This window comes from Schistocerca piceifrons, chromosome 1, assembly GCF_021461385.2.
Source record: "Schistocerca piceifrons isolate TAMUIC-IGC-003096 chromosome 1, iqSchPice1.1, whole genome shotgun sequence".
In the NCBI taxonomy this organism is placed as follows: Eukaryota; Metazoa; Arthropoda; class Insecta; order Orthoptera; family Acrididae; genus Schistocerca; species Schistocerca piceifrons.
Window position 1 is genome coordinate 1146103441 of NC_060138.1, and position 27728 is coordinate 1146131168.

At 40.7% G+C, this 27728-nt stretch overlaps 1 protein-coding gene across 1 annotated transcript in view; it reads left to right on the forward strand.

Moving 5' to 3' along the window:
- Positions 1-27728, forward strand: part of LOC124801370 (ionotropic receptor 25a) — a 236301-nt gene that overhangs the window by 62432 nt on the left and 146141 nt on the right. The window contains exons 3-4 of the mRNA XM_047263067.1: positions 8771-8926; positions 23832-24035. Of these exons, the coding sequence (XP_047119023.1) occupies positions 8771-8926; positions 23832-24035 (360 nt within the window). The remainder of the gene's footprint in view (positions 1-8770; positions 8927-23831; positions 24036-27728) is intronic.

Consider the following 27728-nt stretch of genomic DNA (forward strand, 5'->3'; position numbering starts at 1 on the left):
ATGAATATCAAGAGCTGAGATAGGAAACCAGTCCTAAGCAACGAAGGGAAAGCTCAAAGTTGAACGCAGTATGTAGAGGGTCTGCACACAAGAAATGAAATTGAAGACCATATTATATAGATAGAAGAGGTCGTAGATGTAGTTGAGATTGGAGATACGATAATGCGAGAAGAATTTGACAAAATACTGAGAGATCCAAGGGATCAATAGACGACATTCCGTCAGCACTACTGACAACCGTGGAAGAGCCAACCATGACAAAACTCTTCCATCTGATATGCAGTTTGTATGCAACAGCAGGCGAAATACCCTCAGACTTCACAAAGATTGTAATAATTTCTGTTCCGAAGAAAACCAGTGTTGACAGGTGCGGATATTACCGAAGTCTCAGTTTAATAAATCATGGTTGCAAAAAACTAATACGAATTCATTACATAAGAATGAGAAAACTGGTAAAAGCCGACCTCGGGGAAGATCAGTCTGGATTTCGGAGAAATGTAGAACACGCAAGGCAATACTAATCGTACGAATACTCTTAGAAGATAGGTTAATGAAAGTCAAACCTACATTTATAGCGTTTGCAGACTTAGAGGAAGCTTTTGACAATTATGTCTGGAATACCCTCTTGGAAGCGAAAGGAACTTTCCAACTCGTACAGAAACCAGACGTCAACTATGAATCGAGGGGCATGAAAGGGAAGCAGTGATTGAGCCATGGTTGTAGCCTATTCCGGAAATTATTCAATCTGTAAAATGAACAAGCAGTAAAGAAAACCAAAGAAAAATCTGGTGTAGGAATTAAAGTTCAGGGAGAAGAAATAAGAGGATCGTTTAGTAAGTAATGCCCCTCATTTTTTCTCTCAGAACATATTTACTGTCAAGAGTCAGAATTTGGTGAAAATATACGTCAACATGTCTTGTCCATAACATTTTTCTCTGTCTAGTCTCCATCCATAACAGCATCGCACGATTCAGCATGTCTGGAGCAGTGGCTGTGACAGGATGTCCCGAGCGTGGCTGATCATGGGGCTCTGTTTCTGCATTCCCTGAGGCTGTAACTTTCTTTACCCATCGTCCAGCTGTACTCTTTTCAACTGCAGCACCGTCATACACTGCACACGAACGTTTATGGATGTTTACCACGGTTTCTTTTTCAGCGCACAAGAATTCAATAACAGCACGCTGCTTGTAACGTGAGCCGTATTTAGACTCCATTTTGACGCTGTACTATGTTTCTCCCATCTGCCAGAAAGGTTCGAAACTTCATCGGCGCACAGAACAAACATCAAACGTGAAGCACCAACAAGGACATTTGTCTGTGTATGTTCATAGCTTTTTAAAAAAATGTGGGGCATTACTTATTGAACGACCCTCGTAAAAACTTCAAGATGTGCCGATGACATTGTAATTCTGTCAGAGACAGCAAAGGACTGGCAATAGCAGTTGAACAGAATGAACAGTGTCTTGAAAGGGCCGGCCGGAGTGGCCGAGCGGTTCTAGGCGCTACAGTCTGGAACCGCGAGGCCGCTCCGGTCGCAGGTTCGAATCCTACCTCGGGCATGGATGTATGGGATGTCCTTAGGTTAATTTGGTTTAAGTAGTTCTAAGTTCTAGAGGACTGATGACCTCAGAAGTTAAGTCCCATAGTGCTCAGAGCCATTTGAATTTTTTTCTCTTGAAAGGATGATATAAGATGAACTTCAACAAAATCAAAACAAGGACAATGAAATGTAGTCGAATTCAATCAGTTGATGCTAAGGGAATTAGATTAGAAAACGAGATATTTAAAGTAGTAGACGAGTTTTGTTATTTGGACAGCAAAATAAGTAGAGAGGATATAAGTAGAGAGGATATAAAATGTAAACTGGCAACGGCAAGAAGATCGTTTCTGAAGAAGAAATGTTCAAATGTGTGTGAATTCCTAAGGGACCTAATTGCTGAGGTCATCGGTCCCTAGAATTACACACTACTTAAACTAACTTACGCTAAGAACAACATACACACCCGCGCCCGAGAGAGAACTCGAACCTTTGGCGGAAGGGGCTGCGCAATACGTGACATGGCGCCTCAATTGAATACATATTTAGATGAACCCGCCAAAGTAGCCGAGAGCGCTAATGTGCTGCTCCCTACACTTAAGTAGGCGCGCTGGCCCCGGCCCCGGATCGAATCCGCCTGGCGGATTACTGACAAGGGCTGGTATGCTAGCCAGCCTGCATGTGGTTTTTAGGCGGTTTTTCACATCCCGCTAGCTGAGTACCGGGCTGGTCACCGCGTTCCGGCTCATTTACATGGCTCCGAGGCATTTGAAAACGTTCGCAATATTTCATGGCTTACACTAGACGCAGACAGCTGGGGTACACTACTTATATCCCAGGGGGGTTCAGGGTAGCGGCACAAAGGGCATCAGGCCACCCTCTGCAACTAACACAGCCAAATCCCAAATAACAAGGCCGACCCCACGTTGAAGTGGGAGCAATGCCCAAAGAAAAAGAAAGAATACATATTTAAGTGTTAGGAAGTCTTTTCTGGAAATATTTGTATGAAGTGTAACCATGTACGGTAGTGAAACATGGACGACAGTCAAGAAGAGAATGGAACTGGGGTTACAAGCAATTTGTGACACAACTTGACTTAAAGAAGGGATCGGTTGATAGAACACATTCTGAGCCATCAAGGGATCACCAATTTAGTGTTAGAGGGAAGTGGGAGGGGGAAGAGGGAAGGTAAACATTGTAGAGGGAGACCAAGGGATGAATACAGTAGGAAAATTGAGAAGGATGTAAGTTGCAGTAGATATTCGGAGAAGAAGAGGCTTGCACAGGAAAGAGTATCATGAAGAGCTTAATCAAACCAGCCTTCAGACTGAAGTCAGCAACAGAAACTCGTATAAATACCTAAGCTGTGATCATATCAAATGGAATAATCACACAGACTCAGTCGTAGGTAAAGCAGATGGCAAATTTCGGTCCATTGACAGGATACTGGGAAATTGCAGTGAGTCTATAAAGGAGACTACTTACAAATCACTTGTACCTTCTATATTATAAATCTGCACAAGTGTGTGAGACCCATAACAAATAGGTATAACAGGGCACAATGAATGTATACACGATTGAAGATAGACGCCAATTGGGTCTCAAAAAAACTGCTAACAAAGATTCAAGGACCAGTATTAAGTGAAGATTCTTGAGGTATACTGTAGCCACCAATGTATCGCTCCCGAATGGACCGAAAAGAAAAGGTTAAATTAAATATAATGCACACAAATGTATTTAAATAGCCATTTCTCCCGTCCACCACATGGTAATGGAATACTAATGGTATGTACCATCCTCCACACAATTCACAGAGGACTGCAGACGACGTATGCCGATTCTCACCTAGATATGTGATATCATACTATCTTTATGCAGAATCGAGTAATTCCCACAGTATTATGTTCACTGTTAAGTAAGTACTCAGTGTACAATACAGGGCGAAATGAACGGCGACACATGTTTCATTGTCTGTCACCTTACTATGCAATATTCTCTTTTAAGGAGATTATCATTTGCTTAGTTTTATTTTACTGTATTCCTATTTTAATCTCTCAGGGTTCTTAAGAAAGAAAGATTGTTCTTGAGCTTCCATAAAAGCCCGAATATTTGTGATTTTTACACCAAATTTATGAAGTAATAAATTTATTGCTGCACCCCCCACTCCCCCCCCCCCCCCAAGAATCGTGCTGCTACCTGCATCACATATCAACTCCATGGCCAGTCACACCAACATAGACAAATGCGCTTAGCGCACGATCGGTTCTCGAGCGCCCTCCTACTAATTATAGATATGAATAGTGTCTGTTCTGTTAGTCATGTCCAACAGAACAGGCACCACTCATACCTATTAATGTATGGGCGCGAGGCTGTTTGGCCAAAAAGTTTCAGTGCGGATGCATAACATTCATAACCAAGTAGTCACACATAACCAAGAAGTCTGCGAGTAGGGGAATGGTGGGCGGCGGGGAGGGGATGGTGCAATGTGGCGAACGGGAACTTGAGACTGGATCTGACGGAAAGCGTGTTCGGATGGCTGAGGCATTGAGGCAACTGGTCTAAGAAGTAAGTAGAGCATCTGGCTTCGAGTCCCAGTCTGGCACAAATTTTTCAGCTCCTGCCGTTGGATTGCCACAATGCCCTGTGCTGCTGGAAGTCATATTTCTCTCCCGCTGCATTTCCCTTCCATTCCTTTCAACCCAGTTTTTCATGTCCTAAAGGTTGTCAGCCGGGACCACAACGACCGCCAGCGCTGGCCTAAGTTGATGTCGCCTGTTTGGTCCGATACCTATTTATTGGAACTGAATATTTCACATTCGCTTCCCCAATTGTCATTTCAAGAAGTCTGACTTTTTCTACGGATTTCTTCATGTTGCTTTCATCCCATTTATGTCGTGAATTCTCCACATTTGTCTTTTAAAAAAACGTAAGAAGATAAAATGTTATGGTACCTGTTTTGTCATAAGCAGCCAGAACATGCCTCTGTGGAAGTTTTAACATATCCATTGTTATTTCTTAGACTACAAATTGTCATACCCTCCTATACTGAGATCACATCAGTTGCATCTGAAGAACAATAAAAATGAACTCCTGGAAATGGAAAAAAGAACACATTGACACCGGTGTGTCAGACCCACCATACTTGCTCCGGACACTGCGAGAGGGCTGTACAAGCAATGATCACACGCACGGCACAGCGGACACACCAGGAACCGCGGTGTTGGCCGTCGAATGGCACTAGCTGCGCAGCATTTGTGCACCGCCGCCGTCAGTGTCAGCCAGTTTGCCGTGGCATACGGAGCTCCATCGCAGTCTTTAACACTGGTAGCATGCCGCGACAGCGTGGACGTGAACCGTATGTGCAGTTGACGGACTTTGAGCGAGGGCGTATAGTGGGCATGCGGGAGGCCGGGTGGACGTACCGCCGAATTGCTCAACACGTGGGGCGTGAGGTCTCCACAGTACATCGATGTTGTCGCCAGTGGTCGGCGGAAGGTGCACGTGCCCGTCGACCTGGGACCGGACCGCAGCGACGCACGGATGCACGCCAAGACCGTAGGATCCTACGCAGTGCCGTAGGGGACCGCACCGCCACTTCCCAGCAAATTAGGGACACTGTTGCTCCTGGGGTATCGGCGAGGACCATTCGCAACCGTCTCCATGAAGCTGAGCTACGGTCCCGCACACCGTTAGGCCGTCTTCCGCTCACGCCCCAACATCGTGCAGCCCGCCTCCAGTGGTGTCGCGACAGGCGTGAATGGAGGGACGAATGGAGACGTGTCGTCTTCAGCGATGAGAGTCGCTTCTGCCTTGGTGCCAATGATGGTCGTATGCGTGTTTGGCGCCGTGCAGGTGAGCGCCACAATCAGGACTGCATACGACCGAGGCACACAGGGCCAACACCCGGCATCATGGTGTGGGGAGCGATCTCCTACACTGGCCGTACACCACTGGTGATCGTCGAGGGGACACTGAATAGTGCACGGTACATCCAAACCGTCATCGAACCCATCGTTCTACCATTCCTATACCGGCAAGGGAACTTGCTGTTCCAACAGGACAATGCACGTCCGCATGTATCCCGTGCCACCCAACGTGCTCTAGAAGGTGTAAGTCAACTACCCTGGCCAGCAAGATCTCCGGATCTGTCCCCCATTGAGCATGTTTGGGACTGGATGAAGCGTCGTCTCACGCGGTCTGCACGTCCAGCACGAACGCTGGTCCAACTGAGGCGCCAGGTGGAAATGGCATGGCAAGCCGTTCCACAGGACTACATCCAGCATCTCTACGATCGTCTCCATGGGAGAATAGCAGCCTGCATTGCTGCGAAAGGTGGATATACACTGTACTAGTGCCGACATTGTGCATGCTCTGTTGCCTGTGTCTATGTGCCTGTGGTTCTGTCAGTGTGATCATGTGATGTATCTGACCCCAGGAATGTGTCAATAAAGTTTCCCCTTCCTGGGACAATGAATTCACGGTGTTCTTATTTCAATTTCCAGGAGTGTATAATATTACGAGGGGTGTTCGATAACTAATGCAACGCATTTTTGTCTGAAAGCAAGTTTGTTTTGTTCGGGATTCCAATACACCATATTATTCCCCATTTTTTTGGCTATATAACCCTATTTTTCAACATAATCTCCAATCAATGGCCACGCGGGGTAGTCGCGCGGTCTAGGGCGCCTTCCTACGGTTCGTGCAGCTTCCTCTGTTGTAGGTTCGAGTCCTCCCTCGGGCATGGTTGTGTGTGTTGTCCTTAGCGTAAGTTAGATTAAATTGTGTGTAAGCCTAGGGATCGATGACCTCAGAATTTTGGTCCCATAGACACTTACCACAAATTTTCAAATTTTTACAATTATGCGACGGCTTTCCGCCACCTTACTCAGAGGGCCTGTACGCCCAGATGGCACCATTTTACTAATCGACGTCGGAGTCAACGTCTTTCACCATCAATAACCCCCTGTCATCCATGTACTCCTTCTCTCGGAGTGCATTCATTGTTGTGCCAAACAGGTGGAAGTCGGAAAATGTGAGGTGTGGACCGTAGGGTACTTGAGGAAGAAGCGTCCAGTGAAGTTTTGTGAGCTCCTCTCATGTGTGCAGACTTGTTGAGGCCTTGTGTTGTCAAGGAGAAGGAGGAGACGGGTTGCAGTTTTGTGGCGCCGAACACGCTGAAGTCGTTTCCTCAAATTACTTAGCGTAGTACAATACGCTTCAGAGTTGATCGTTGCACCATGAGGAAGGACATCAAGAAGACTAACCCCTTTAGAGTGCCATGGCCTTGTTGGTTGAGGGTTTGGCTTTGAAGTTTTTCTTCGGAGGAGAGATGGTGTGGCGCCAATCCATCCGGTTGAAGCGATGAACTCACGTTTCATGTTCTGTTAGACAGCGAGGAACCCAGCGGGCACCTATCTCTGGATACTGCAACTGGTGGACGAGTGTCAGCACTACAGACAGAGACGTCCATTTGAGCAGCAAGGTGTTGAATGAGTGTGTCTGCACGTTCCAACATTGCAGGGGTCACAGCTGTCAGCCGCCGGGCGGCACACGATAGAGCAGATAACTTTTCATGACCTTGTTACTATGATAACAGACGCCTCGCACGAGGACTCAGTGTGCTTTTGTTCACTACCAGCTATCCACAGACGATCTGCAAGTGCCTATGAATATATGCGATGCTCTGGCTTCTGGCCAAAAGAAACTCAGTGACAGCTCTCTGCTTGGAACGCACTTCCGCTACAAACGTCATTTTGAAGACTACATATAGTGCCACCACCTATAGAAACATCACGAAATTATAGGGCTGAGATGGGAATATTCACCACACTTAAAATTGAGGTCATTTAACGAAAAACTCACCAGGAATAGGTAGCATGTTGGCACTCTGTAATGCACTGTTGTTTCGATTCAGAATCGCAAGGGCGGTATTATTCCTCCATTGTTCGCCCTGCAATTTTAAAACACCTCTGATATAGTCCACTGTCAGATACTACCCGACTGTTCGCCCCCAGTAGCTGAGTGGTCAAGAGCCCGGGTTCGATTCCCGGCAGAGTCGGAGATTTTTTTCCGCTCAGGGACTGGGTGTTGAGTTGTCCTAATCATCATCATTTCATCCCCTCTACGCGCAAGACGCCGAAGTGGCGTCAAATCGAAAGACTTGCACCCTGCGAACGGTCTACCCGACGGGAGGCCTTAGTCACACGACGTATGTATATACAGGGTGTTACAATAAGGTACGGCCAAACTTTCAGGAAACATTCCACACACACAAATAAAGAAAAGATATTATGTGGACATGTGTCATGAAATGCTTAATTTCCATGTTAGAGCTCATTTTAGTTTCGTCAGTATGTACTGTACTTCCTCGATTCACAGCCATGATTTCATACGGGATACTCTACCTGAGCTTCTAGACATGTGCCTTTACAAGTACGACACAACATGTGGTTCATGCACGATGGAGCTCCTGCACATTTCAGTCAAAGTGTTCGTACGCTTCTCAACAACAGATTCGGTGACCGATGGATTGGTAGAGGCGGACTAATTCCATGGCCTCCACGCTCTCCTGACCTCAGCCCTCTCGACTTTCATTTATGGGGGCATTTGAAAGCTCTTGTCTACACAACCCCGGTACCAAATCTAGAGACTCTTCGTGCTCGTATTGTGGACGGCTGTGATACAATACGCCTTTCTCCAGGGCTGCATCAGCTCATCAGGGATTCCATGCGAAGGAGGGTGGATGCATGTGTCCTCGCTAACGGAGGACATTTTGAACATTTCCTGTAACAAAGTGTTTGAAGTCACGCTGGTACGTTCTGTTGCTGTGTGTTTCCATTCCATGATTAATGTGATTTGAAGAGAAGTAATAAAATGAGCTCTAACATGGAAAGTAAGCGTTTCCGGACACATGTCCACATAACATATTTTCTTTATTTGTGTGTGACGAATGTTTCCTGAAAGTTTGGCCGTACCTTTTTGTAACACCATATATATATATATATATATATATATATATATATATATATATATATATATATATATACTACCCGATTTTTGCCTTTTGCACTGTGTGTAGACGGACTGTTTGATTTCAGTGTTTCTGTATTTAAGGGAGCCATCCCGCTTGTGATGATGCCTGGAGGGGGGTGGGAGAGTGGTAGGAGGGGTATCCTGTGACGGCTCGCTGGGCTCGCTGACTGTTGCCACTGTGCGCCTGACCCTTGTGCGCAGTGCTGGTGACCGAGGTGAACGCCACCTGGGTGGGGGGCGAACTGCGCGCCAACCTGAGCGGCCTGGAGGCGCGCTACACCGGGCTGCGCCTCCAGCTGGACCTCAGCGCCATCGAGGTGGACCGCGAGCACGAAGTGGAGGAGTTCCAGCAGAAAGGTCAGTACCAGCAACCAGTCGCGAAGCACACTAACGACATGCTAAAACCAAATAAGGTTGAATTATTTTTATTTACATTTTAATGAAATCTTTACTTAATCTATTATAATGAAAGTTACTTGTATAAAATAGTTTTACATTTTTTGTCAGCATAGTTTTTGAAAAATACCCCATCCTTTCAAAGTACTACAGCTGTATATAAATGCATTTAAGCAATATCACTACATAAGTATCAAATCACTATCATCTTATTATTTTGTTTGAAAAAATATCAAACGAGAAACATGATCGGCACACTATATTTAATTCGCTACGCTGCACATTTTTTCTGACTTTAGTGACAGTGATGTTACTTCTTCTTTCTTGAAACAGGATCTAGTGACACTTTTTTCCACCTAGCCGTACACAAGCTGAATCACCTAAAACTTGCACAGCAAATATTGTGGGAATGGAGAGATCTGTTGATGAGTGGATTTTACAGAATAGATTCATAGTCACGGGCTTGTAGTGTCAGCCAATAAACAGACTGTAATAACACTAAGAAAGTGTATTTTTGTGCAAATATATGCTTTTTAAATGGAACAATGCCTTTTGACATTAACTAACTAAATGCAGGGTGAATTAGAATGTCAGTGGTGATTATTGCAGGATTCAAGCGCGAGTCATTTACGAGATACAGTATTTTGCAAAGTTTCCACACTGACACTTGTTCCCTGAGTGCATTGCGACTTCCTAGTCAGTTACTGTGTGACAGTCCAAGCAATAAATCGTGAGTGGACAATGGGGTTTACCAATGCAGAAGAAGCCGACATGCTCATGGTGTATGAAGAGTGTAGTAAGAATGTAGTATGTTCTTGTACAGTTTATGTTGCAAGATATCCCAATAGACATCAACTATCTAGACTAGACAATTATTTATCACACTCCTCAACCAGTTATGTGAAAGTGGTAGTGCAACACCCTGACAATGTAACAGAAGGAAACAACTGACGACACAAAAGGGGGGAAATTAATGTTATTGATGCAGTTGCACTTGATCCACATCTTAGCTCCTGTGTAATCGTAAGAGGAAGTGGCTTGAGTAGGCAATTGGCCTACGCATTCTCTCTCCACATCTCTCTCCATCAAGAGGTGCATGGAAACCATTATGAGAATCGTGTTAACTTACGTACATGAGCATTAAGGCAGGATATTCCAGATGTATTTTATTTGGTGATGAAGCCTCATTTACTAATCATGGTCAGATAAACCACGGAAATGTGCAGTGCTGGTCTGCTGACGATCCCCATTGGCATGGGGGATAGTGCACACTCAGCTTCCTCTGCAGATTAGGAGAAATCTGTGGTACCAAAATGATGGCTGGCCAGCTCATTGTGCACGAAGTGCTACACCATGTCCTCAAAAATTGTTTCCAAATTGTTGGATTGGACGCAAGGGCTGGTCCATTTCCCGGGGAAGCTGACAGACGCTGTCTACAAGTACATATGAACTACACCCAGTGAATTGCAACGACGTATTACTGCAGCCTGCTCGTCCGCCAGACTGTAGGATTGTATTGCCACTGCCGTAGTCATTTTTAACATAACCTATGATCGTTAATTTTATCCTTACTGATCAAAATTCACATAACTGTTTGTAATGTAAACATTTGTGTTGTTCTTTAGTGAGTGCTATCGCAGGTATTGTGTAAGTGTCGGTGTGGGAACATTTCAAAATACGATATCTCGTAAATAATGCGCTCTAGAATCCTGCAAAAATACCACTGACAATCTAATTTACCGTAATTTTCGTTTACTAATGTTAATAGGCCTTTTCCATTAAAAAAAATATACGTTTGCACAAAAAAATACACTTTGTAAGTATTGTTACTATCTGTTGACTGGCTAACCACACAAGCCCCTGGCTACCAATCCATTCCGTGAAAACCGCATTTTTGAAATATTAGCGACATAGGGTTTAGGTGATTGCCCTTTATAGAATCAGTTTTTGCTATCTTAGATAGCCTTCATCTTTGCATACATCATGGCAGTTTGCTTCCAGACGTGGAATAACGATTCTCCAACGAAATACCATGCAGTCCAGTTTACCACCATTCTCCCTGTGTTAAAAGTGTAGGGTACTGTAACAGTGAATGTGGAAATCGGGAAAGCTCTTCTTGATGAGCAGCCAGTATCTGTATCATTTGTGAAAAGCAGTGGATTTGGAAATTTTACATTGTTAGATGGTGAATGATAAAAAAGGGACATCCAAACGATTTTCAGGCATATCATTGTCAAATCAGTAATAGCCAGTATTTCAAGAGGTTCGTCTAATGCAATGCATTCCCTGCAAATTATTATGCAGACAGTGTAAGTGTTTGTTTATATCAGATTTACTTTTGACAGTTATTTATTTCTTACTACTGCATTTTGTTTTCTTATAACAAAATAAGAATAATCCCATTGGAAAAGAATAGCTTGTAAACGCAACATTCACAAACAGGATTTTATATCGGTACTTAATAAACAACAATAACATAAATTTGGGTTCTCAGTTCTGATAAAATAAATACAATGAAAATTCACACACCCTTATTAAGAGCATATTATATACAATTTAGTGACTTATACCAGTATAGCACTCTTGTAATTTTAAAATATAGTACAAGCAAGTATAAGCAGATGCATAATCATGTCACAGCAAAAGAGAAATGTCCTTCTAGAAGGATGTGCCTCGACAGACAGTCACAGAAGTTACGTCAGGCATGAAAATACTCATATTAACCTTCGCTGTATTATAAAGATATTCTGAGAAAATATGTGAAAGTTATTTCTATAATACATATGTTCACAGAGAAGTTCTATCAATCCATCAACTAGGACATCAGGCAGACAATTCATTTTCAGCAAACCAAGTTTTTCATGCACACAAAATAATGAAGACTCAAAAATGGAAGCTAAATGTTGTTTTAAACAATGGTATGGGTCAGTTGGAAGAAATGTATACCAATGCCATCTGTTTAAAAGTAGAATAAAAAAGTACTATAAAATGTTTAAAGCTCCTCTGCAAAAGTCCTTCCTCAGTGACAACAGCCATATCTAGATTAACCCGAATTAATGCATGCTTTGTCATACTAAATACATGGGCACTGTACCCAACAATGGTGCTATACTGTGAAAGTGAATTTAAAAATCCTAGTTGCTTGTGTTGGCACTGTGGGGTCTGATGAACATATTAAGCTTCCACCACATTCCTCAGTCTTGAGCTTCGATCTTATGAAAGAAAAGTTAATACTGGTAGTCAGTGTGTTGTTGTGGGACAAAATGATTATTCACCAAAATTTTAGAACATGAAATATGTATGCCATATCATGAATTAAGTACGTTTTTTAACCTAGTAATAAATTTTTCCATTGTTTTTTCTGCTGAATTTTATTTATAAACTGACAACTGAAGTACATAAATATATTTATTTAAGCATTACAAAATATTATTTTATTATTATTTGTGAAAATACAAACAGAAAAATTTTCAAGAATTTGCAATTTTTTATGGAATCGGAAAGATACAGTTCCTTTTTCTGTGAAACAAAGATATATTTTGTTCTTAAGTGCACTGCACAAATGTGAAACCCTACAGCCAGATAACCTCCATGTCGAACAAAGATTATGGGTTTTATTTATTATCTGGGGTAGATGCATGGTATGGAACTTCCTTATTGTAGTTTATGACACAAGCTATGGTGCTCTGGACTGCTTCCTCAATGGTACTGCATCATCATTATTATCACATTTCTCATCTCCTTCTTCACTCTCTGCTTCCTTTTGAATTTTCTCTTCTTCAAAATATATTAAATTCTCCTGTGAAATTTTCATCATCACATTCCTCCAAATCTTCAATATGAGGCATACCTGGCTCAATGTCATTGGTAGGTTCCATGATTTCAGCATCAATCAAACCTAAAATGTAATACATAAATTTTTAATCATATGAAACTATGTGGTTCCAGACACCTTTTCAAGTCTGTATATATATATATATATATATATATATATATATATATATATATATATATATATATATATATGATGGTAAATTTCAAAAAGAAAACTACCCCAGGAAGTAGCCAATCATCTATCGCTATTCATGGCAGTGCAACTAGGCCTTTGGATTCTGGAGAGCCTAGAACATCATTCAAGGAAGAGTCAGAGCTTCCCAGAAATTCTTCAAAGATAAGACCAAAGAAAAAACACCTACTGGGGACCCTGAACATCAACACACTTATGAAGGTTGGAAAACCGAACCACCTAACTGACACTCTCAATCAACACAATATACTTATATTAGCACTTCAAGAAACAAGGTAGCTGGATGAAATTGCAATTGAGTCAGGTGGACACAGTATCTACAAAGGAAAACCAGCCATTAAAAATTCCCATAATACGACTATATTAGGGGACAGCATTTATGGTGGAAGAGCAACTTACAGAATCAGTAACTAATTTTAGCTCCCCATCAGAATGACTTTCATTTCTGATGTTCAAGTCAGGCAATAAATGTTACACCACTATAAATGCACATGCACCTATCAACCAACACAATGAAACAAATGTTGACAAAGTGGAAGATTTTTTGGAAATGCTAGAACACAAAACATCCAAATTACCAAAAGGACATATCAAAATTTTTGTGGACGACTTTAACGTACAAGTCGACAAAGAAATAAAATTTAAATCAGTAGTTGGAGATTATACAGCACATGAAAGAACCATCAGAATTGTGGAAATACTCATAGATTTTTGCAAACAATTTAACCTAAAACTAATGTCGACATTTTTCAGGAAACTTGCAAGAAATAAAAAAACGTGGGTATCACTAATCCAAATCAAGGTGAATATCAATTAGACCATGTGGCAGTAATGACTCGTAACTACAAGGAAATCTTGGATGTCAGAGTAATGAAGGGCCTAAAGTTAGACCATTATCTGACTGAAATAAAGACCACATTCCAACCAAACAAACCTAATCCAGAACCAAGAAGATTTCCAAGAGTAAACACTAAATTTCTCATGCAAAATCAGGACAAATTCTGTGATATATTAAACACAAGAAAAATGGATGATGGGGAAGAAATTAAAGAAACAATGCTAGAGTCAGTTAAAGAAATGGGACAACCATAAAGAATGACAAGCCCACAGATGGTGGAATGAGCTGTGTGATGAAGCAATTGAGAGTTGACTAAAGGCATGGAAGAAATGGAACAGTAATAAGAAAAATGAATAGTGGTGAGAGGTTAAAGAAGAAAGGAAAAAGACAGCAAAAGCATCAGATCAGTGAAAAGAAAATATGACAAAGACAGATTGGAAGAAATGATTTCAAACTTTAACAGGAACAACACTTGGGACTTCTATAAGAGTTTCAAAGAAGTTCCAACAGAATTACAGTCACCAAGTTTACATTTTAAAGATAAAAATGTAAAAATGGTTTTAAGCAATAAAGACAATTGCCAAATTTTAGCTGAATATTTTGAAAATCTATTAAATTGTGAAGAGCCGAATGACAGATTACAATTTCAAAAACCACAACATGAAAATCCACCATCAGAACCACCTACAGTAGAAGAAACAGAAAAGATTGCCAAACCATTGAGGAATAACTAAGCACCAGGACAGGATGGGATAGTAGCAGAAATGTGGAAACTAGGGGTCTTATCTGCATGGTAGAAAATTCACAAAGTAATTAAAGACATTTGTACAAAAGAAATCATACCCAATAACTGGAAACAGGCATTGATCCATCCTCTCCATAAAAAAGAGATAAAACAGACACAAACAACTACAGGGTTATATCCTCATTACTAGTAAGATACAAAGTACTTTCTAAAGCACTTTTAAATAGCATTGAGGAACAAGCAGGCTCTAATATAGGAGATTATCAAGCAGGATTTAGACAAGGTAGATCCTGAGCAGAACAGATTCTGAAATTTAAAAACAATTTTGAGAGTGAGCGCTATACAAAATAAAAATACAGTAGTTACTTTTGTAGACTTCAAGAAGGCCTATGACTCAGTTGACAAACAAACACTATTCCATAAACTTTATGAATCAGGGATAGGTGAAAACACCAGAAGATTTGTTGAACAAACGTTAACGGATACAACATCAATGATTAAGTTTCAAAGCGAAACTTCTGAACCATTCAAAATAAAAACAGGAGTTCGACAAGAAGATGGAATGTCCCCAATTCTCATTAACTTGGTGTTGGATAAAATAGTATAAACATGGGAAAGCACATTAAAAACAGAGGCACAAAGAGTACAAGCATGGGCCAAGGAAAGAACAAATCTGAAGTGAAATGTTTAGCCTTTGTGGATTATATCGCATTGTTAACTGAAACCTAAACAGACGCAACAGTTATGGTTGATCTGTTATATGAGATTTCTGAAAAGACTGGGCTTAAAGTATCCTATGAAAAAACCGAGTATATAGACTGCAAGCATAATACAGAAATTTTATGAAAACAAAGTATGGAAAAATTAAAAGAGTTGATAAATTCAGATACTTTGGGGAGTGAATCCAAGCCAATAAGAAAGCATAAAAAAGTTATAATTTGCATATAAATTAACATAAAACTACTACAATAAGATATCAATATCCATACAAGCGAAGATTAGACATTATAATTCAGTTATTAGGACACAAGCAACATATGGATCAGAGTGCCTAACATTGAATAAGGAAGGCGAATTAAGAGAACTAGAAAAAATGAGAGAAAAATTCTAGGTCCTGAGAAATACAATGAAAATAGGTGAATTAAAAGGAGAACTGAAGATTAAGAGAACAATACAGGAAGGTTCACAGATACAATGAGGAAGTGACTGCTAAAATTTTATCAACACTTAAAAAGAATGGAAGAAACATGGATTATAAAGAAAATTTTTAATTACATTAGTGAGCTGAAAGAAACTGTAGGATGGATAGAAGCAGTAAAGACAGATGCCAACAAAATAGGTGTTACAGAGGAAATAATACGTGACAGTAATCACTTCAGGCTACTGATAGAAAACGCAAACTATGAATAAGATGAGCCAAAACCTCGACCCAAAACAGTGTGGACAGATAAGCAGAGACAAGCAATTGGAGAAAATGAAGAAGTACTGGGGCAAATTCCCATTCACACCTCGTCCTACTAGGTATTCCCACTGAACTTAAACAGCGTGAGGTGTGAGGTGTGAATAGTAATTTGGTTTGTGGAGATAGTGTACTAGAATAGTCCACACAGCTATGCACAGCGACTTTGCCAGAGTGGTGTTCTGGTGAGACCCCTGTTCATATCGCAGGCTTGATACAAATTGTCATTCATCCTTTCAGCCTCCTATATACGTCGTAAATTTTAACCTCACTTTCATCTTCAACTAATGAGAATGAGATTCATTTGAATTAAAATATTGTTCAAAGTAAATATTGTTTATGGTAGAAAATAATGGAAACATGTGCAACACAAGAAAACTTCATACTACATACCTAAATAATTCTGAGAACAATGCCACCAGAATGTGAAAGTATAGGTCACTGCCGAATGCAGAGCCAGTACTGCATCAAGAAAAATGTATAGTTGCACTGTTGTCATGAAATAAACAACCACTTATTCGATAGGGTAGGGTATTTACATATTTTAACGTATTCTAAACACATAATGATTCGAAATTACTAAAAACAAATAGTAGTTATCTTTATTTGTAGATGCTATGGTGTTACTGTAATAAACAGCTTTCTTCAAGCAGATGTTGACATGTAATAGGAACATGCAGAAACGAAAACAACATCCACAGAAAGCACATGATGCAGTTAGTTAGTTGGTTGCGTGTTCCATTGTTCAATCGCAAAGTAAGGTAGCCGTTATGATGTGGAATGTGTCAAGTGCACAAGAAATGCACATATGAAACAAGATTTTTAATATGTATATATTACAATACAGAGTTAGGGATTAATATTTATATTATTTACCCTATTTCCTTAAATGACACAAAATGCATATATTATATTTATAGATTTATTTGTTCCTATTCAAAGATTCATGTATGGTATAGAAGGAGATATGATTTCAATTTATTTTTGAAGCTATTACTACTGTCAAAGACATTTTATTTCGTCTGGTAACTTGTCAAAAAATTTTATAGTAGCATATTTTACCGCTTTCTGTGCCAAAGATAGGTTGAGTAAAGGATAGTGTAAGTCTTTCTCTTTTCTGGTATTATAATCATGAATGTCATTCTTGTTTTTAAACTTGTCCATGTTGTTGATTACAAATTTCATTAGTGAGTAAATGTACTGTGAGGCTGTTGTAAGTATATCCAATCTTTTAAAAAGATGCCTACAAGGTGTGCGACTATGAACCCCACTCATTTTTCTAACCACTTTCTTTTTACCTGTGAATACTTTTTGTCTAAATGTTGAGTTACCCCAAAATATTATTCCATATGACATCAAAGAGTGGAAGTATGCAAAGTATGTTAGCTTACTAATTTCTATATCCTCAAAATTGGCAATTATTCTGATTGCAAAAGTTGCTGAACCTAGTTGCTTTAGAAGATCCAAAATATGAATTTTCCAATTAACATTCTCATCTATGCCTACACCCAAAAACTTAGTATACTCTGCCCTGTCTACTGACTTCTGTAGATGTGTTATAGTTATTGAAGGAACTGTACTTTTTTCAGCAGAAAATTGGTTGTACTGTGTTTTTTCAAAGTTTAGGGCAAGCCCATTTGCAGAAAACCAATTAATGACTTTTCTGAAGAGCATATTTGCATCATTTTCAATTGGAGTTTCTTTTACTGGATTAATAATGAAGCTTGTATCATCAGCAAACAGTGTCAGTTCACCTTCCTGTTTCAGATAGGAAGGGGACCGTTCACATGTATCAAGAACAAAAGGGGACCAATGATTGAGCCCTGTGGAACACCTAATGTAATTTCACCCCAGTTAGATGAAGTGTCAAACTTATTTAAATCGCTTGACCCATATAAGGAAACTTTTTTCTTCCTAATCTGTAGGTACAACTTAAACCACTTATATGCTATTCCATTTATACCATAGAACTATAATTTCTGTAATATAATGTCATGGTTCACACAATCAGATGCTTTGGACAAGTCACAGAAAATTCCTATTCGTGACATTTTATTATTTAAAGACTCTATTACGTGGACAGTGAAATTGTATATTGCTGTCTCAGTGGAACAGCATTTGAGAAATCCAAACTGTTCAGATGGCTAGCCACTCTTGAGTTCATTACTTTCTCGAAGATTTTTGAAAATGCTGTAAGCAAGGATACTGGCCGATAATTATTGATATCTGTGGTTTCCCCCTTTCTGTAGAGTGGCATGACAATGGCATATTTTAACCTGTCTGGGAAAATACCTCGAGTTAATGATGCATTACATATGTGACTCAAAACATCAGCTGTAATTGCTCCACATTGTTTTAATATCTTATTAGAGATGTCATCTACTCCAACAGAACATTTATTTTTAAAAGATTTTATAATTTTACTTGTTTCACAAGAGGTTTTTTACAAAACAGACTGTTCCATTTACTGCCTGGCTTTTTCTTTTGAACTGTTCTCACCAATTTTTGCTCCTTAACTTAGGAAATGGTTGTTAAATACATTAGCTACTTGTGTACTGTTGGTTAAGATGGTCTCATTCTCCTTAATAGTAATACTACCTACCCCAGTGGTTACTATTCCTGTCTCTCTTCTTACAACATTCCATAGTGATTTGATTTTATTGCCGAGTTGTTAATTTCTTCTCTAAATACATATTTCTTGATTTCCTTACAACTTTTCTCAGTATGTTACAATACATTTTTATAGTGTAAAACTACTTCTGGATCTTTACTAGTTCTTGCTGTCTCATTAAGTTTTCTTTTTCTTTCTGAAGACACTTTAATACCTACAGTAATCCAAGGTTTCTTTGAAAAGTGTGTGGTGTTACATGTAGTAATTTTATTTGGGAAACAATGTTCAAAAACGGATATAAATTTATCAAGAAATAGGTTGCATTTATCATTAGCATTTGGCTCATTATATACATCTCCCTAATTAACATTTCTTAAGTTTTCTTTGAAGTTCTCCATAGATACCGGGTTGAGTGACCTTACACTTCTACTTAATGGTTTTTGCGGACTGTACATCCTGTTAGATTTTGTAAGTTAATAAGTTGTGCATGATGGTCTGACAATCCATTTACCACAGGGGAAGCATGTGTTTGCTTTACATCCTCTTTCTGTACAAATACATTATCTATTAGGGTACTACTGTCTTGAGCTATACATGTAGGGAAATTGATCACTGATTCTAAGTTATGTGTTGTTAATAACACTTCTAGTTCATTTTTCCTCTCAGAATTATTTAGAAAGTTTAAATTGAAATCACCACAGATTAATAACTTCTTCCTTATGTCTGTCGACAGCATAATAGGGAGACAAACTTCTTTATGAATAGCTCCCAGTCTCCTAATCAGCACCTGGACACTGTTGCTAATATCAATACACATCATATAACTGAAGTTCACAAGCACAAACCACAAAGTGCTGATCAACACACAATTTGCTTACTTCTACAGTTTTCCATTTATACCCTCGTTTTATGAAAATGACAACTCCTCCTTTATCTCATTCTTATTTTTGAGATCATCTGAACACACTAATAACTCATCTACTTTATTTTTTATTCCCCTGATTGTTGATGAAGTAAGTTGATGCTGCCCTTAGCTTAACCCCTATTTACTGTACATGAAGTTTCTATTGCTGAAACCCAAAAAAAAATCTATCAACTTGGACCCATGAACCACAGGGATCACCACCTTGTGTGACTGTGGACCCCCTTACAGTTTCTGCTAATAGAGATGCTAACTTATTTTTCCCCATCCTATTCAGGTGCAGGCCATGTGTAGTGTATCCCTACCTACCAATAACATTTTCTGGAACAACACTTACGTGAGATTTTTCCAGTGTCTGGAGCATCCTGTTCAGCTCAGTGTTCACATGCTTTACAGCAGTGTTTACCCAGGGCTGATCATGACGCTGGAAGACCTCCACAAACCCCACATTTGTGTGCTCAGTTTCTGCTCCTATTTCATCCAGGTCACTCCTAATACTGTATCTTGGATTCACAACCAGGCTGTTTTCTGCTCCCCCAACTATAATTAACTGATCTTCCTTCTCAAAATCCCTGCATAGCTGACCTAAGCTTTCTGTCCCCTGGTTAAGGCTAACACTTGGTTTTACAAAACTTGTGACCTGGTACCCTGCACCTAATTTCTCCTGAAGCTGCTGGCCTACACCCCTCCCATGACTGCTGCCTATAAGCAGAATTCTTCTTTTCCTATTCTGGTCTCATCCTGACCTGTCTTTTTTCTTTAAGCCAATATTCTGCTTCAACCTACTTTCAACTACTTCCGGATGAGGCCCTTCCTCCACTTGAGATGGCAAGCCAAACTGACTTAATAACTGAATTTCTGGAGTTTTTTCAAGTGTTTCCCTATTTCGCCCCTTGCTTGCCACCTTTTCCCAGTTCCAGCTCTCTTTTTCCTCCCTTAACCTAAATAATTCCAAGTTCGCGTTTTCTAATTCAGCCTTAAGGGCACAAATTTTTGCCTCCTGTTCAACGATTTTTCTGTCCTTCCTACATAACCTACACTGCCATGGAAGAGCCTAATGTTCTACCCTCGTTTCCTCGCCGCTACATTCGCCCCAGTGAAATCATAATTTACAGTCTACTCAGAACACCCCCTCTTTCAAATTTCTACGGCAAGCACCACATTTGTCACACATGGTTCGATAGTACACTGCACTCAGGCGAGTGTAGTTCATTCCCTGAGCTAGGAAAAATCAAAGGTGGATGTAGAGTATATACTAGATAAGGACTGACAAGGTTAAGGTCTTACTACTGACGAACTTGGAGTGGAACAGGGACAGCCCCTTACTTGTACTTTCTTTAGAGCAAAGATCCAGACCATCCCATTCACTGAATGTATGTATGTGACTGTGGCTGTATGATACCACAATTGACATGGGCTGGCCAGAACAGAGGATCACATAAAATCATAAGAGCTACCTCCAGATGGCCAGGGCTCTGAGACTGTTATGTACGGAAAATTCTTGCTCTGACACGTCAAATGCTCGCTCATGTGACTAAATAGCAGGTATGGGTCAATGGTTGCCAAGAAGTACACATCCAAATGTCAGCTTTTCGAGAAAGCAAATTTAAAATTTTGAGTAAATTATGACATGGCAATAATCTGTGAGCTTTCAGTCCCCATGTATAAATCCACTCTTGAAACTTTTTAACTGAAAACGCCCTTTACGGAACATGCAGCCTGCATTGCGAAACATTTTAGGTGGTATGAGTTTACCTGAATGATTCCTGTACGATTCGCCACTGTCGCACAACCTTTTTTCGATACCACATTGATGTCTATCATGTTTTATAACCTTCCTCGGCCATGAAATCAGAGCAGTCACATCCATATTTTAGCATTCTTTAATGCACAGCCCACGTTATTTTAGTTTTGAACAACACAAACCAATAACATGAATGTTTCACATACAGAACAAGGGCACGCAACTAATTAAGGTTATCAGATAGTAGTAGCAGACCTGACTGCCATGGGCACTTGGATGTACACCAATTGATTGCCAAGGTGCTTAGCAGCCTAGTTCAGCTTAATAACATTCAGCGCTCTCTATGTATGATCTATTGAATTGGGCCCCAAGCTGCTTGTCGGACGCAAACATCTACCTGTCTAATAATAAGTGGTGTCAGCGCATTTTTCAGTTTTTGTGACTTACGCCACTTGGCAGCCAACCTGCCCATATATCAACGAAGCAGCACCATTTTAAAGGTGGGAGGAATCACCCCTGCCACATCATCTCTTTGTCTCTTACCCTTCTAGTGGTGATAGCAGTAACATGAGAAAGGACTGTATATTATTTGTGTTTTAGAGAATGGGGTTTTAGTGGGGCTGAGTCCATTAACTCCCTCCTCACCACACCTCAAATATTTTTATTAGTAAGTTTTCTCTTGCTGCACATGATAAGTAACTTCTGAGAGCACTTAGTCAACATGGTACCACACATCGGAGCTTTGTGTGGAGGCCACACAGAATACCATGGCCAGTAGATGTGAAGATGGCAGGGTATACGTGGGGAGAGCAGTAGTGGTGGGGGCTGTGGACAGGCGCTGTAGGGGAAATGACATGCGCTGGAGGGGAAGTACCATTCTAAACCGAAGCCTACACTCACATTTTTTTGTAAATATCAAGTGGGGCCCCTCGGCGCCCGTACTTGCATGGTGACCATTCAAAAAGATCTGTCATCTCTGCTTTGGTTACTATCTAAAAAGAATTTCGCCGAAAGTGCAGCGATTTATTTTCTCCTGGCTTGTAAACCATTTGTAACTTTTAGAGAAGTGCCACTGGTGGCAAATTGTGAGTAAAACCTACGCATTTCTCTTGTTTCTATGTTCAAATTTGCTTCTTTTGCCAAAATATAGCGGAGTTTACAGGGTCTCACCCCACTAGTATTTTGTACAGACGCAATTGCGAGAGAATTCTGAAACACTGGTTTAAATTTATTAAGTGAGGAGCTGAGGAAAAGTAAAGTCAGTATCTTATGAAAAGGCACATCCTTGGCACAATATAAATGCGTAATGTCTTCACTTATGTTTTTCCAAAACCGATGGCATTTCTTGTTTCACCAGCTATCGATGACCCTTAATATTTACATTCTTTCATCGAAAAAATCTGTACTTATTGCAGTAACATGGTAGATAATGAAGTTTTGCATAATAACGATATGGCAAAATACTCTCATCTTTGGGTGCTATCATTTTCCAAAACCTCATTTCGATATCTTAAACTAATTATGACGTATGAGTAATGTTGTCGATATTTCACTCTCGCTTTATCGCTGGCGTGGCGCATTCGCAAATGGATGTGCTACATCTGATCAGTTTTCTCGAAATTTGTCAGAGAGAGAAGTCTCCACCCACGCCTAAGGAAAAATTTGATGTGTTAGCGACATTTAATATGCAGCAACATATTATGTAATATCCACCAAACGCAGAATCATAGCGACGAATGTTTTTCATTGAAAACTTTTTCGAATTTCGCGCAGTGTCTTACGTCTACGTAAATATCACAATAACTATGACCATTAATGAAATGATGGGCATTTCATCATTAACCTGACATACAAAGCTTTAAGTGAAAACTGAATTTTTTGTACCGTATGTTTTTGTAAAATAATTTGAGAATGATTGCAGGGCGTGCGCCATGATTCTGCCATTGTCGATCGGCCGAAAGGCGGCAAACACTGTGGGCCCTCCTTCCGAACAAACGAATGAACTCGCCCAGCGCTCTCGACGAAAACGTCCCCGCGCATCGGCCAGAATACCCTGCGTGGACACAAGCTTCCGTTGCTCAATGGTGTGCGACTAAGTAGTCCACACACAACATTAAGAGTAAAGCTCTGAGAACATGCCTTTGCACAAATGCTGTAAATTCTTAATTGCCACAGAACATACCTCACGAAATCATACTTTGGCACTTTGAAGAACTTTCAGAGAGAATTTTACCAAATTCTTCGCTGTCCCATTTTAGTATCAAACATGTAAATAAAATAACAACTCATACACAGGCACTTAACTTGTTCCTACGCTCAATCAGTGAATACCAAGAGAAGAGAACCGTAATACAGAATGTTACAACAATACATTCATGCTGATGTTTCACTCGTTCTAAAATAGTTGAGTGACGAAAGTATTTCGAGTTGCCCTCCACTTATATCTCGTAATACGTTGTGGGTGGTTGAAATCGCTGTGGAAGTGCAGAGGTGATAATCTAAAAAAGTTGACTGTCACAGTGTGCGGGGAACTGGCGGTGGGCGTGTCTGCGCTGCTGGACGCCACGTGGACGGGATGGCGGCGCCTACGTGATGAGGCGCAGCACCGGGGACTCCCCTACCTCCGCCTCGACGCCACGCTTGCCAACCTGGTGGACGCCGTTGACAAGTACCTGCAGGCGCGCGAGGCGTCTGATGCAGCACTCATATTTCACACAGAGGAAGGTACAGTAATTTACATTTTCTATCAGCACTGAAGTAGACTGCAGAAATTCTCTTGTTTACACTCTTTGATGACTTTCTGTGTCTCACTTTACAAAAATGCCTTGTAATACTCATATTTTTCAAAGTTATCTGTCAATGTATCCGAGATAGGTCATGCTTCTAGAAGGAGTTGATTCAAACCATGAAAAATATACCTGTATAAAATCTTAAAATATCCGTCTTCTAAATAATATCATTCTAATAACTGCATCGTCTAGCGCCGGATAATAGCCACTGCAACCTTTCCCTGGAATATCCTCTATAAATCAATAAATAACAGTCAGAACTCCTTTAAAAGAATCATGTAAATTGTAATTAAAGTTAACTACAAATTTAGTTATCAGTATTTCCTTACTGGTAATCAGCAACTCTGTCTTGTCTCTTTATCTTGTACAATCCATGGAAAGCTTGCATTTTACATCACAATTAGTTGGGGTAGTATTCTACATCTTCTCCGAAATCAGACTCTGTAACGACTAACCATGCACCACCAATAATTATCAAATCACGGAAAATATATTCCGATGATGAAATTAAAACTCAGAAAACCAAAAGTACTTGAAACTGCCTCACCCTGTACGACGTGGATAGTTTATTCTTTTTTACCCACTCTAGAATAAAATTATGGAATATTTCGTTCCATATTGGACGTTTAACAACGAATAATAGTAGAGAATAAATCCATCTGATCTGTTAGCGCACAAGATCATTGTAGAACTGATTATACAGATCTTTTTCTGTATCATATATGTTGGAATCTGTGTTCACAATCTACATACAGTTTAAAGGTCTGAGCTGTTGGAGAGTGAAATTCTACACCCGTCAACTTTTGTGTGTCTTTAAAGCCAGTAGAGAAACTTCAGAACAGTATCTTTAATAGCGAATGATTAAAGTCTGCTTGAGTATTATCTGTCTCGATAAAGATTTTTGATACCTTATACAGGGTGTATCCGTAACAGTGCGCAAAAATGTAGCAGAACGTGGTGGGTGCTCCACTGAAGAATTTGAGGAAGGGAACCTGGGGTCGGAGAAGCCAGCTTCAGTTGTTGTTGTTGTTAGTGTGGTCTTCAGTCCTGAGACTGGTTTGATGCAGCTCTCCATGCTACTCTATCCTGTGCAAGCTTTTTCATCTCCCAGTACCTACTGCAACCTACATCCTTCTGAATCTGCTTAGTGTATTCATCTCTTGGTCTCCCTCTACGATTTTTACCCTCCACGCTGCCCTCCAATACTAAATTGGTGATCCCTTGATGCCTCAGAACATGTCCTACCAACCGATCCCTTCTTCTGGTCAAGTTGTGCCACAAACTTCTCTTCTCCCCAATCCTATTCAATACTTCCTCATTAGTTATGTGATCTACCCATCTAATCTTCAGCATTCTTCTGCTTCAGTAGATAGTAGGATAAAAATGGTTCAAATGGCTCTGAGCACTTTGGGACTTGACATCTGAGGTCATCAGTCCCCTAGACTTAGAACTACTTAAACCTACCTAACCTGAAGACATCACACACATCCATGCCCGAGGCAGGATTCGAACCTGCGACCGTAGCGGTCGCGCGGTTCCAGACTGAAGCGCGTAGAGCCGCTCGGCCACCACGGCCGGCAGTAGGATAAAAACCACATTTCTGTGTGCTTTTTTTATTTACATTAGTTAACTGCACCGATACAATAAACGTACCATTTGTACTGTATCTTACAAAATGTGCTGAAACTGACAGTCATCAACCTCAATGCAAGCGTCACATCGGCGAAAAAGATTTTGACGCACCCTGCAAATATCCCTGGTGTGTTTCGAATCACATCTCAGGCAGCTACAATTCTGGCAACTAATTCCATCTCCATATCGACTGGGGTCTCATACAGAAGTGACTATACATAACCCCATAGGAAATAATCAAGGCGATCCAGGTCAGGTGACCTTGCAGGACGTGGAATAGGACCTACCCTTCCAATCCTTGCAAGAAATAAAAAATATACATAATTAAATTTGTACACACGTCAGCTGTAAATTAACTGGAAAACAGTAATGCTGGACAAAGCAGCAGACAAGTTTATTTCCATATCTCCTTAACATAGCTTCTCCGACCTCAAATTCCCTACCTCAAATTGTTCAGTGAAGCGTTCCCTATGTCCTGTTACGTTTTTGCATGCTCTTACGGAAACATCCTGTATAATGTCCGGCTTATGCAATTTCAGTACTTATGTCACTTAGTATCGGAGGGAACTGTGTGTGTGTATGAGTGTGTGTGTGGAAGGGGGAGTGGTTAAAAATCATAAAGGGAGGCCAAGAAATGAATAAAGTAAGCAGATTCAGTCTTGGGACTGAAGACCACAACACTAACATGCTATACACTGTCTCATCAAAAGCATATGGACGCCTCTATGTAATGCGGAATTGGCCACTAAATGTTCACGAGGGACGGACCTGCCAGTATAAAAGTATATGCTGTCACTAGAGAAGCAACAACAGCACGATAGGTTGATCAGTGGAGCTCGATGACTTCGAACAAGCACTGGTCACTTAATGTCAGCCGAATAAGAAGTCCATCAGGGGCATTTCAGCCATTCTAACGTTGTTGTGATGTGACTGTGAAGTAGAAACGCAAAAGAAAAACCATGGCTAAACCAAGACTAGGAGGACCTCTTGGACTGATGGACAGGGACCGTCGAGCATTGCTGAGGGGGGTTGCAAAAAATCGCATGAAATCAGCGGAAGGACTCTGTTGTTAGTTCCAAAGTGCTACAAGCAGCCCATCTGGCACAATGCCTGTGTGTAGGGAGTTAAAAAGAACGGCGTACAGTAGGCGACCAGCTCTTCGTTAGACGGAGTAAAGAGCGGCGCCACTGGACATTGAATGACTGGAACCGATTCATTAAGAGTGGTGAACCACGCTGCACTCTGTGGGAATCCTATGGAAGGGTTTGGGTTTGCCTGGAGAAAGATACGTTCCATCATTTACAGTGCCAGCAGTGAAATGCAGAGGACACGGTGTTCCGACGTGGAAGTGTGGTTCCCTTATTGTGCTTAGGAAAACGCTAAAAGCAGAATGTTATGAACACGTTTTACAGCATTCTGTACTGCGTAGATTGGTGGAACAGATCTGAGACGACAATTGTATCAGCATGACAATGCCCCCCTGCCGTAAAGAAACATCTGTTTGTGGAAATAGCATTCCTCGAATGGCCTGGCCCGCCGAGAATCCCAACCTGAACCCAGTGGAACAACTCTGCAGGTTTGAGACGAATGCGCCTAGCTCCAAATCGTAGTGTCCAACATCAGTACCTTTCCTGGTTTCGTCTCTTGAGGAAGAATGCGCCCCCACTCCCCCACTGACATTCAGGCACCACACTAAAAGAGTCTGAGGCAGAGCTCAATCCTTCACAATGGCGAAGGGTGCACACATCCCATATTAACGTCCACTAATAGGTGTTCGGATATTTTTGATCAGATAGTGTATACTAGGTGTGGCAATTAAATTGCACATGTGTCTTCCATTGTTCAACATAATGCTGTGGGTCATCCACTAACACCCTCTTGAACAGTTTCCCTCTAGCATTGTAGAGGAATGTGCAGAGACGTAGATTCTTCCCATCTTGCTTTAGTATTATTAGTAATTCATAACTATATTCCATGTAGGGTCAACGCACTTTGT